Genomic DNA, 12,609 nt, shown 5'->3' with positions numbered 1-12,609 from the left:
CCCATGTCCTATTTTCAGAACAAAATTAAGAATTCGAAGATAAAATGTCCAGAAATACTAAACTAACATCATATGAGACTCAAACGTAATTTACAATATTTTGGTCGATATCCTCTCTATTTTCTTGGTGGAATTTAAAAGTTGATGAGGATAACACTGGTTATTATAATACGAGCAGAAAGAAAATTGAAAGTAAACATGAAACTCGGCGCCGAAATTTACAACACAAGGCGGAATGAGTCTGGGAGTAAAAAGTTTGAGCGTGAATTTTTATTATAGCGCAGGAAAAAGTTTTGCGTGAGTATATCAAGCGGCGGCAGGCTTAATTAACTATTCTTCCCTCTCCATCTCTGCATATTGCGCGCGTTGTTGCAGCAGCAATTTGAATGGAGGCAGAGATCAAAGAGGCGAAGGAGCTAATCCACGCAGGGCAAATATCAACCAGCTTCGTTCTCTCTTTTTGATTATCTTCTGCTTTTATTACCCGGCGTGCGCTCGCGCTTGTATTATTACACGTTAGATGCAGCGCGCGAGCTCTTTTTTTTTCCTTTCTGCCCGGCGCGAGATGTCTACTCGGGCTCGTCTTGCAGCCTGCTCTCTCGGTAATAATAACAACGCGGCCCTGACGTGGAATTATTGTTATTACGCGACGCGCCATTAAAACAGTCCTCGTGCGACTCCACCGGGGGACGTGACAAAACGGATATATGATATGCCTCGTATGAAATGGCTAGTTTTGACCTTTTTACCCTCGCCCCCAAAGCTTTTGAGCTCTTTGCCGAAATTGGGCGTCAAAAGATTTGGGAAAAAACGGGCTCATTTTCTTATTATTTGAATTAAACTAATTTTTTATCTAATTTTGTAATTAATACTATTTTTATATTTATTTGTTCAATTTATAATTGAATTGAAACGTTATACGTATATGTTAGGCATTATTTAGTGCAAGTGTCTCAAATTAAAATTTTAATATAAAAAATTAAGGTTTTCAATAGCTTTAAATCTCTAAGCTTCCACTTATTATTTCTATATCAGAGTAATTATTCATTTGAAAAAAAGTAATTTTGACGAACTAAATACACACGAAAACCCCCCCATATTCGGTCTTTTGTTAAGGAAAAATATGGGAAACGATGCCGAGAACGCTATATTAATAGTCGATTTTTAATGCAGCCCAAAAATCAACCCCTAGAGACCCCATAACGAGGGGTGGATAATCTATACCATCCCTAATACATTCATTAATTTTTTACTAAAATGCAGCTGCTCGAAACCAGGTAAAAAATACAATATTTAAAAATTACCCCATGATTTGGCCACGGAATAAAAATGTTTTTTCGACTTTCTCCGAAAATATTTCAAAAAATAAAAAAGGGATCTATCGCGAAAAAATATTTATATCAGTTAATTAATTTTTAACCAATTTTTGTATGCGAATTTTTGTGTCCACAAAATTTTGGTCAGCGATTTTAAAATTTTATCGACCTTAACATCTCTTTATTTATAACCTAACCTTCATGCTAATTTGAAGATCATAATATCTAATCAGCTTATAAAAGGCGTTGAGTTGATCTGAGGCCTTTTATATTTTGATAAGAAAAAATCCTGAGTTAAGTTTATTTTCTTGCAGGTTTATTACTTTCAACTTTGGATGATAGGTCAAAAAATTCGGTCAGAATCTATGGCAAACGTGTGCACGTTGAGTGTCGTTTTTCACAGCCCTGGCGGTCGTTTGGCGAGCTCGTCGTGCGCGCGTTTTTATGTGCCCCCGGAAGAGAAAAATGAGTGTCACACGCGGGCCGCAAGAAGCGAGAGGAAGAAAGACGCACGCGAACACACTTTACGACGCCGACCCCTATTAAACAAACACGAGGGAGCGCCCAGCACGCCCCCGTGACAAACCGAATCGTAATTCCGTTTACTCTTCATTATAACTGCTAGGCCGACGCAGACTCGAAATTGTTTTTTGCCCTCGCCACCCTCGCAATAAATTTTATTTCATATAAATAGGCCGAATTTTATCAAAACAATAAATTTTACGTGCCTATCGATTCAAATAAGTTATTTGCAAATTTTGGATGCTGCAAAAATTATGATTCTTATTGCTTATTTTAATTTTCATACAGTGTTTGTTTTTATTTTACAAAAATTGACTATGATCAGGATTGTGTCGACTTCAAATGAGTATGAGAAGAGCTTTAAAAATTAGATTTTTTTCGCAAAATATAGTCCACGGTTTTTGATGCGAGATGGACAGATTGAGATGGTTTTTGAGCCAATAGGGATAAGTTTTTAAACTCCATTCGAGCCAAATTTGTACGATTACCGATCTATTTGCTGAATTTATGCTGAAAAAACATTACATTTTTTGAAATTCTTGAAATTGCATTAAAATGTCACCAAAAGCTCTGATAAAAAAAAAATAAACACGATGAGGTTCTTTCAAACTACTTCTTATGCCATCAAAACAGACAGGAGTCAGTATTTTCCATGTTTGAAAGATGTGCGAATTATTTAATATGTTTTTAGAGCACTTGTCTTACATTTTCTTTGTTGTATTTTATAACCTAAAGTAACAAGAACGGACAATATAATAATACATATTTATGTGTCTGAACATAGCAGCCAAACTAAATTACAAAAGGGAAAAAATTGACTGGGAAACCAATAAAGTCTAATATTGGGATTAAAAATCTAACAAAAGATTTAATCGAAAGCAATAAAATTATATCTTGAAAATTTTAATCAAAATAATTTTTAAATCTTTGAAAATAAACTGTTTTAAGACGTGAAAAGAACGTGATGCTTCATTTGCAATAGCTATAATTTGTCAACTCAAAGTGAACTTTGCTCAAACAAGAAACACAGATCTTCAAGATTTTATAATAAATGTGCAATGTGCATTAGAGCTATTCCAGCGACTGCAGGTTTCCAATGGCTCAAGTGGGAACAGTTTATAACAAATCCATGATTGATTTGGTGAAAGAAAGGCACCAGAAAAAAAATAGCCGACGGTGCACTTTTGATTAGGAGCGCATTTAATTAAATTTATGGAGCAGCTGGAAAGTTTTCATCTGATGGAGGAACGGGGTCAGCCGGGTCGCCTCGGCGGCTGCGATTCGAGGTAAAACAAGAATCCATTTGTCTGTCGCTTTTTTTAAGCGTCGGCCTCGTTCCGCGCACGGCTCGAGGTAAAAAGCTCTCTGGAGACGGGAAAAACACGGCGAGTTCGTGTCGAGAATGCTAATTTGTCGCCGGGATGCGTGGAAATTAATCAGGCCGGGCGGCGGGAAATTAAAATCGGCGCCCGGCGAACATAAAATTTTATTTGCACCAGATTATTTGTCAGCGGCGGTATAGCGGTTGAAAAAACTTCGCTCGTCATCTTTTATCGCTCTTTTTTGTTCCACCACGTGATTAATCGACGCAGGGCCAACTTCGGCCCTTGAATAAACGTCAAAAAGTGCGAGATTTCGCGTCCCCCCTTTTGTTTTCCAAATCCCCGAAGACGAAGGTGAAAAGAAGAGATTGCCAAAGTTTGTGTGTTTTTGTCGGCCGCAAAAATAAAAAGATTTGAGTTGGTAATAACGGCAAATATGACTGCAGTTTAAATGCTTCTACGGGGAAATTGAATCACCAAAATTTTTACGCATTTCAGGGATTTGCAATCTATTGAATTTAAACTACAAAGAGAAATACCAGAGTTGAGAGTTTTGCTTCCTTATTGGTACATTATAGCGCTGGTTTAATTTATTAAATAAAATTTAATTACTTAACCAATGAGAAATTTGCTGCGTTTCCTCAATTCCAACTTTTAAATTGGTGCTGATTATATGTATAAATTGTTCAAATAGGATTGCCAATGCAAGAAATCAACGCTTAAGATTCAGTTGAGGTCGAAATTGACCTTTGTAGCACTGTATATTTTTGAGAAAAGTGGATGCAAAGTTAGCATGATTTTCAAATGGCGAGAACAGTCTCTCTAATTGAAATCTGATTTTATTTAAAAACTATTAATTTCCCAAAAAAGTGGCATACGCCGTTGGATAGATCTCAACGGGATCAGGAATCGAAATCTGCCAAGAACATTTGGCCAATCGCTGTAAATTTTGGAGAAACTTTGAAATAATCCGTCCTGGTCCCGGCAAAATTGCACAACGTTCAACAAACACCCAAATTTTCACTGTAGAATTGATTGTTGACCTTTTCTTGCAACAAGGAAATTTGCGTTTGGTTGTTGAAAGCTACGCAATTTTGCCGGGACCAGGACGAATTGAATTTTTACTGTTGCAAGGTCCTTTTTTGATTATTGCAAATTGTAGAACTTAATTTTTTTATCAATTAACTGCTTATTGCATCCAACAATTCATAAATAATTTTTCAATTGTCGCCCTGGATCAATCCACCGTTCAATATTGCCCCTCCCTGTTTATTTTCCATTTATGTATTGATATTTTTTTATTCAAGGAGAGTTCCCAGAACTCTACAAAAATTTGGGGTTTGCACCCGGCTCGATTTCGTTGTTGTGTCGCTACCCCCCATGAGGGACCAATGTAATCTGTTTGTTTCGACTTACTTCTGTCGAGGAAACGAAAGGTGCCCATGAAGCCGGAGTGGTTGCTTGGCCTGTGGTCCGTGTGGAATTCGAGCAGGGCGACGTGGCCGCTCGAGTAGAGGCGGTGCGGCACCTCGGACAGCTCGCCACAAAGAACGTGGCTCCACGCCGTCTTCTCGTTCACCTCGCCACCCTTCTCCAGTGACAGGAACGCCTTCACGTAGTCACCCCGCAGACAGCTGTAGGCACACAGAAAAAAATCCGAAATTTATATTCACAGCTCTATTCAGCCAAGAAATAAATTTCAGGTCAATGAAGAACAGTTTTCGCTATAAAAATGCTTGAAAATTGTATTATATTTGACATATATCTATTACAGTTCTTAGATTCGAATGAAGCAAAGGGAAATTTATTGCTATAAAATTTGAAAATAATATTTCAAACATCAGATTATAAATTAAATAATTTAATTTTAATTCACTTCAGCGGGGGCCAGATGTGCGATAAAATTGGTTCACTTTGCGCAGATCCAAGATGGCGTCTGAATGTGGGAAACAAAAAGCTCTCTTTGGATTGCCGTACGAGTGTCAAGAGTTTATTTTTACGATCCAAAAGACACAATTAGTACAAGTAATGCAAATTATTTCACAATATTGACCAAAACTTGCTTCTTTTCGCGAATTTTCACGTGACCGTTTTTTCGCACCATATTCCACCTCGCAGATTCACTTCTAATTTCTAGGAGATACTCTCTGCCATACAAAACGGAAATGAAAAATTAAAAAGTGCAAAAATAAATAAATTAATTCAAAAACAGTTAAAGAAGAATTTCCAGATGAATCAACAAAGAAAAAATTCGCACTCGCAGCTTGAGAAAAAGGAAATGAAATTGGATTAGCTTCCTTCCGCTTCAATTGAACGAGGATAGAAGAAGGGCGCTGTTATAATTTCACCCTTTGCCACAGCGAACTGCTTTCAATCAGATTAACTCAGCGTTTCTTAAGCCTCTCAAATGCTTTAACGATATTAAATGTCGACTCTCTTTGCCACAATGGTAATTGGCTCCACAGAACGAAGCCAGCTTCTTCTATTCGCTCATGCTTGCGGATTTATTTGAAGGATAATTAATTTTTCCTTTTTCCTCGAAGTTTTTAGTAATAATCACTTGAACGATTATGTCAATTTCATATAAATCTAACCATTTCCTTCATGCAAGGAAATAATTTGAAAAGAACTTTTCCCTTTCCGAATTAAAAAAAAACTAAAAAATTTGACTACTTGAAACAACATATTTAATTAAATTTCCAAGGAAATTTTCATTACTTTAATTAACCGTATTAAAATGTTTTAGAATAGATTGAAATTTTCAGATGAGGATTTTATAGTCAATTTATTTTTGCTCTTTATTTATAGGGTAAATTCACACAATGATATTCAGAATGAAAAATGGCGTCTTAAATTAATTTAAATCATATACCAACCAATATTCAAAACAAAAATAAATATTTTTCAAACAAAATTCAACTCTTGAATATCTCCTCAAGCAGTCAAAACGCTGGAAAAAATTTGAATCAATAAAATCAAAGCTTTTTGTACTCTTTATTTAATTTCTTTCCTCAAAATAGGTCCAAGAAAAAAGATTTTAATGTCAACTGGAAAAGTCATTTTTCCAGAATAGAGTTTGTTGCAATAATTTCTTCTCCATTTCATGAAATATTTGGTATTTATCCTCGAATAAAAAGGAATTGATCGCATTTTCTGTTTTTAACCTTTACCTCGAAAACCATATCCGATTGTAAATAAAGGAGATTTTGTTTTCGGTTGCACTGTTGCCTCTAATGCAAAAAGAAGAAGAAGAAGCTTTTGCCGTGCGCATGAGAACAAAGCTGCCGCCGAGCCACTTTGCGGAAAGACGAGAGAGAGAGAGAGAGAGAGAGAGAGAGAGAGAGAGAGAGAGAGAGAGAGAGAGAGAGAGAGAGAGAGAGAGAGAGAGAGAGAGAGAGAGAGAGAGAGAGAGATGTCCTCGGGAAAAAGGCGGCGGATCTTTGTGATCCTCGCGAAAAACAAAGCAGCAGGCACGCGCGCGCAATTACTACGGCGAATTCTTGCGTTTCTCGAGAATTCCAGCGCGCAGAATGATGATGTTATTAAAAGACAAGGCAGCCGCGCGGAAATCGACCTTTTCGCTTTGTGCAATCGGCGATGGCTGGTCGCGCGCGAAATTCGCCAGACGTCAAAGCAGCGACTCTCTTGAAAAAATGCTCGCCACGGGCTATGCTCGCACTTTTTAATAAAAGGAAAGAGGAAAAATCAAAGAAACTGGAAGAATTTCAAATATTAAAAATGATTTTGCTTATTTGCTTATGTGTCATTTCTTGACGGTGACAATTTAGTTTTTTTTTAATGGAGCTAAATTTTAAAATTCTTCCATACCACAATTCAGGAAGCTTTTCATAATTTAAGGTTTCTTCAACCAAAAGGATTTAAAAAATGTGGCACAACATTTTGTCGTTAGAAAAAATAGATTATTGGTTAGCATCACTTAAACTACGGCTTAGAATTTTAGGACAAATAAATGATTTAATAAATCAATTAAGTTGGATTTCTTGCAGCGTTTGTATAGCATATAATACTCATTTAATTTTTATTGTAAGCTTGTTATCAATTATAAATTATAATTATTTTGAGGAACTTTTTTCAATGAAATTTTAGACCCTCGCATAATCCTGAGATTCGCACTTTTGTTCTGTCGTTTAACTGGTTGGATTTATTTAGACTTTGGAGACTACTTTAAGATGAATTTAGAGAGTTTCAGCAGTTTCTGATGAATTACAGTTTGCTTAAAAACGGTTTTAAATACAAATATATTGGTTATTCAAAAAATATTTGGCTCATTTGTTGAGATGATATTTTCTTCAGCTGCTTTTTGCCTGTTGATACAATTTCCCTTTTACTAAATTGTCAACTTTTTATGAAAGAGGCACCGAAGGGCTCAATCGTACCCATATTTTGTTTTCTTAAAATTGATTGAAAAAAGGAATCCTTGGGCTGTTGCTCCAAACAACTTCCAGAAAATTAATTTTACACTTACATTTTCTCCTCCCTTCCGAGGAATTCATAAATGTGCTCGAGATATTTTCGTTCCATTTGGTTTTCACCGAAATTGCCAGCGCTCTCTTCAAAATTGAATCGAGCATATATACGCTAAACGAAAATGCAGAGCGAGAAGTGGCGCAGAGTGAATTGGGGGCGGAATTGGGAGGCAAAAAGGGTTGGGTCCGCCGGCGGATCATCTATCAGAACCAACAAATGGCACGCGCTCCGTTTGTTCTAAGCAGAGAGAGAGAGAGAGTCGCTGCTGCTGCTGACGTGTGCACTGCCGTCAAGCGCATTCCGCACCATCCGCACTCGCACGAGAATTGACTCTGAATATCACTTGGCTATATTTGCCACCGAATCGCCTCTAACAACCCTGTACAAAAATTTGTCGCGGGCGCCGGAGGTTTTGTCTTTGGACTTGCTTCCGATTTTCCGATACCCGAGAGGCGTTTGTCTTATTCACCGAACGCAATCGAGAGAGCAGAGCTATTATCGATTCGGAGAGAGCTACACGAAGCAAGAATGTAATCTTGGCCGCCGAATAAACGAGTTACGAACCAACTAAAAATTTGCTGCCGGCTGTGTACAGGAGGGTCGGAAATGAATTTCATTTTTTTTTCATTTCCAAATAAAATTTATTCCACTTATTGCTCAAACTTTTACTTTCTTCCCTTCACATGCAAAAAATCAATCACTTATCCTGTTTAAATACAATTATGTGGGGTCCTGAGATTATCTTTTCGACAGCTACCCGGATTCCCCCTGTTTTTATATTATTTTTATACTTTTCCCACGGGAAAGCTAATTTTGGCTCATCTTTTCAAGCAAGATACTAATGCTTTATGCCACAAATTTTTGTTTTTGTAGGTGCTAATCAATTCCATTATATGGGACAGGAAATTAATTAAGCAAAAATCCGATAAATTTATCTTCCTAATTCAAAATGTATAAATATTTATCATTAATTTAACTAAAACTGTGTTAAATTATGCAATGTTTGTTTGGAATATGTTTACGTAAACATATTGTATGGCAATGTATTAACAATTAATGAATTAGGGTTTTAACCAATGTCCGAAATTATTTGAGCAGGAAATTTCTGTAGCAATACGAAGGAATAAATAGCATGCCTGCTATACGCCGAGAGTGCTTAATTTAATTTAAACTGAACACAAGTTTTTCTATTGTTTTGATGGTAGAATACACTTCCTTGCTCTTAATTTATGTTTAAATTCCTCCTTGAAATATACGTCGAGAGTACGAGTTAAGGAAAAAATGTAAAAAAAGGAAAAATGCGATAAATTTCCATAAATTACCAGAATTGAAGCTTTTGCGCCCTTAGTAGGGAAAAGGGTTCAGACTCTCCATTAATTTTTTTTACTTTTAAAAAACATTCAGTATAATAATTATTTATAAGGAAGTAAAAAAGATGAGATGATAGAAGAGATGCATTCACTTTGGGCCAACCTGTAGGGGCTGTCTTGGTGGCAAATGGCAAATTTCAGGGTTCACCGCGCACGCGAGCCGCACTTTCCATCACCATTTTTGCGCCGGCGGTGATTAGAGAGCGACGACGACACGACGCTGGCTAATTTATCTGCCCAATGAGACGCGAAATGGATCAGAGGGCGCAGCACAACATGTTTGTCGCGTCAAAGACTCACTCACTCTCGCGAGCGATCATATCGAATTTCCGCCCGCGCGCTGCGCAGAATAAGCCAAACACTTGTGTACAGAGTTCGCTGAGCCGAAAAGCGCGTTATCGCCTGTCTGTCTAAATCAACTGCGCGTGTAGACCAAGTCTCTGACTCCATTGCTTCTGCTACAATAGGCGCATTAGTTACACTTGAAATCAATAAGCGGAAGGGATAGTTTTCCATGCAATACACTCTTGATAACTACAGGGTTGAGAATTTTGGAGAATTTTTTCTACGGTAGTAGAGCGCTTCAAAATATTGTTTTTTGGTCAACATCAACAAAACAGCAAATTATGAAATACAAATTTAAACGACAGCAATAAATTAACTATTTTCATAAATTTATTTTAGATAAATGGTTTGTTCATGATTTTTATAAAATTGACCAAAAATTAATATATTTAAGATTGAGAGAGCCAAATAAGTTTTAAAATGTAAATTTAGTGATTTAAAAAACCTTTGTGATGAACGTAAAATGCATAAAACTTATGCAAATTTATTTTGAGCGCATTTTTTAAATCTTACCTGGCTTTACAAGGACTTAAATGGTATTTGTCATTTTGTAATTAATTATATTTAAGTGTTTTAAAAGTCATTAAACTACAAAACTGGAATTTTTAACTTAATCACAGCATATAAATCGCTTAATATAATTCAAGTGTCTTTTTGAGAATCTACAAAATCACTTTCTTCTTTTAAAATAAATCTGAGTCTTCAGAATGGCCGTGTTACAAATGAAACAAGGAGATTTAATACTCTTTTACTTGCGTTGACTTATGATTTTCATTTACAAAATTTACAAAGCACTGATTCCAATCATAGAATTGAACGATTTTGTACAACGCTTCACCTGCAACACGTTTGTAGCGGTCACGCACACACCTTTCAAAACATCTCCATTTTCATTCGCTATACGTGTGGATGGAAATGCTTGACGTTTAATTATCCTGGAGAGGCAAAACAGAGAATAGAAAGAGAGATGGAGTGTGCTCGGCAAGCGTCAGTAAAGGCAAATCTCGCCTGAATTTATTTCGTTGCGGAGGAAAAGAGAGCGCATGCAAAGGTTGAATAATTTATCTGCACTGCTGGTTTATCGCTCGGAAAAGTGAAATCGCTACTGTTAATTCCGAAACGAAATCCGCAAGAGGAACTAATCTCCCCCACAGAAGTCTGGAAATGAAAACCTTGATTGCTCCTAAAAAAGTAAAAGCATTCACGGGTATCGTGGACTACTCAGTAAGATTTTACCTCTAGTATTTCATTAAATAAATGGGAAATTTAAAAAAAAGAACTAGGTATTCTTCCATTTCGAGGTTGCAACAAGGAAATTTGTGTTTATGGTTTAACTTTGTAAGGATTTTATGGAATTCTTAAAAAATCCCGATTTATCTCTGTGCTTTTGTTTTTTGAATCCTATCAAAGCGAATTCTCCAAATCAGCAATTTTTTGCACGTTTAGTGTCCTTTGAATGTTGCGCGAAGCAGAAAGGGAATTGTGTTTGAGCAGAAACCCCGATTTTTCCGATTGCATTCCCGCCTAAATTCTGGAGGAAGCAGCTGCGTTTCGCGCTCGACCGACTCGCCTCCGTGCCTTTTTCGGGCCTTGGAAATATATTTTCCAGCGCTGATCAAAGAGGTTTTGCCTCTTGCAAAATATCATTTCAGCGCTAAAGAAGAATTCTGGCCCGGCAGCAGCGTCGTAATGAAATAACTGATAAAGCAGTCGAGCGTCTTTTCTAGCCGACGCTCTCTCTCTCTTCTCCCTCCGCCATGTATTTTCCGTATTTTCCGCTCCTCTCCAGTTGCGAGCGGCCACTTTTTTCGCCAGCACAACGATTTTTGTTTTGCTGGCGACGCGAGGAGAAAAAAACTGCTTCAATTAGACAGAAGGTGCATTCCTGCTGGTTGGGTTGGTCTGGAATCCAGCCCCGGCAGCTGCAGCAACCAACTTTCTCGAACGCGAACACAACTAATTACTCGATTCCCCTCATTCAAGCTAAGTAAGACCAACAACTTGCTCCTGTAGTAGCGTCTCTGCAGCTCTGCTATATATATATTACGATCCCCCAGCCTGTGACTACTCATGTTTGACGCCCAGGGAAGTGAAAAACTCTTTCTGAAAGACTGAAAATCCAGATTACATCTAAAATTGAAATCCCTTCTTGACCACGTTTTAAAAGTATTTTAAGAAATATAAAAATTAAATACTTAAATTTAAAAAGAGGCATTTTTCAAGATTTTGCAGAAAATGGAATAACCAAGAAAAAAAAATAATATTTTGGGTTTTGTTCCCCAGTGGCCAACAACGTTGTGTCCACGAAAAATCGTCCGTGGATGAGTTCCACCAACCAAAAATTTGGAATTTTTCAGGTACACTCAACAGGAAATACGCTCCATTTTAATTTTTGACCGTTTTTGAGCATATCCAGTAGTTTTTTTTTGTGTCTAGGGCAAAATTAACGTCCGTGGAATTTACGTGGATGATCCCCAATTTTTTAAAATTGCGTTTTTCAATATCTTTGGAGAAGAAATTATCAATAAATGAAATATGCACGCCTCCTAAACTGGTTTATTAAAAAATTTCCAATTTTTGAAAATTCTCATCGTGGAAAATTTTTCCGTGGACCATTCCTGAACGTAAAAATCAATAGTTATCAATTGAAAACGGTTATGCTGCTTAAAATTAGAATACCCTCTCTTGAATGCAATATTTTGTATTATATATTTTTAAGTTATATTGTTCAAAAATAAATTCAAGAGCCTAATTTTAGTTTATTCTTAAAATAACTAGAAACTAAACTTTTTAACCAGAAAACTACATTTTTAACAAGACGAACCTCTACTGGATTCATGCAGAAAGCGTTCCTGGTGGCCGTTAGATATAAAAAAACTGAAACGACTAATCGTTCATGGTGTTGAGACTTCCACCCTTTCGTTCCCCAAAAGGAAATAGAGTAGCAATGCCAGTGCTCTAACAGTAAATAATTATTTTCATGCTATTTAAGCACAGAGTCTCTTGGTGTTGTTATAATATAATAAGATCGAGAAGTCGATAGCTGTATTTATACACGAATTTTGCTTTAAACAATCAAGGTATACATAACTAAATTAATGGAAGTGGGCGCTTTTGTGTCACTTTTGAGCAGCGTATTGTCTTGGAGACAAGCAAGCATCATGCATTGCCCCGGTGGTGGCAGATCCCTTGCGCACACTTGACGTCAATCTGGCAAACTTCACTGAATAGTTTGCGCCAACAGAC

The 12,609-nt window shown here is 36.8% G+C and overlaps 1 protein-coding gene across 3 annotated transcripts in view; it reads right to left on the bottom strand.

Moving 5' to 3' along the window:
* Window positions 1-12,609, bottom strand: part of LOC135939548 (suppressor of lurcher protein 1-like) — a 213,717-nt gene that overhangs the window by 90,421 nt on the left and 110,687 nt on the right. For all 3 annotated transcript variants that reach the window (XM_065484014.1, XM_065484013.1, XM_065484015.1), the window contains exon 5: window positions 4,577-4,794. In XM_065484014.1, the coding sequence (XP_065340086.1) occupies window positions 4,577-4,794 (218 nt within the window). The remainder of the gene's footprint in view (window positions 1-4,576; window positions 4,795-12,609) is intronic.

This window comes from Cloeon dipterum, chromosome 3 (assembly GCF_949628265.1).
Source record: "Cloeon dipterum chromosome 3, ieCloDipt1.1, whole genome shotgun sequence".
In the NCBI taxonomy this organism is placed as follows: domain Eukaryota; kingdom Metazoa; phylum Arthropoda; class Insecta; order Ephemeroptera; family Baetidae; genus Cloeon; species Cloeon dipterum.
The sequence above is the reverse complement of the archived record's forward strand: the minus strand, read 5'-3'. Positions and strand labels throughout refer to the sequence as shown.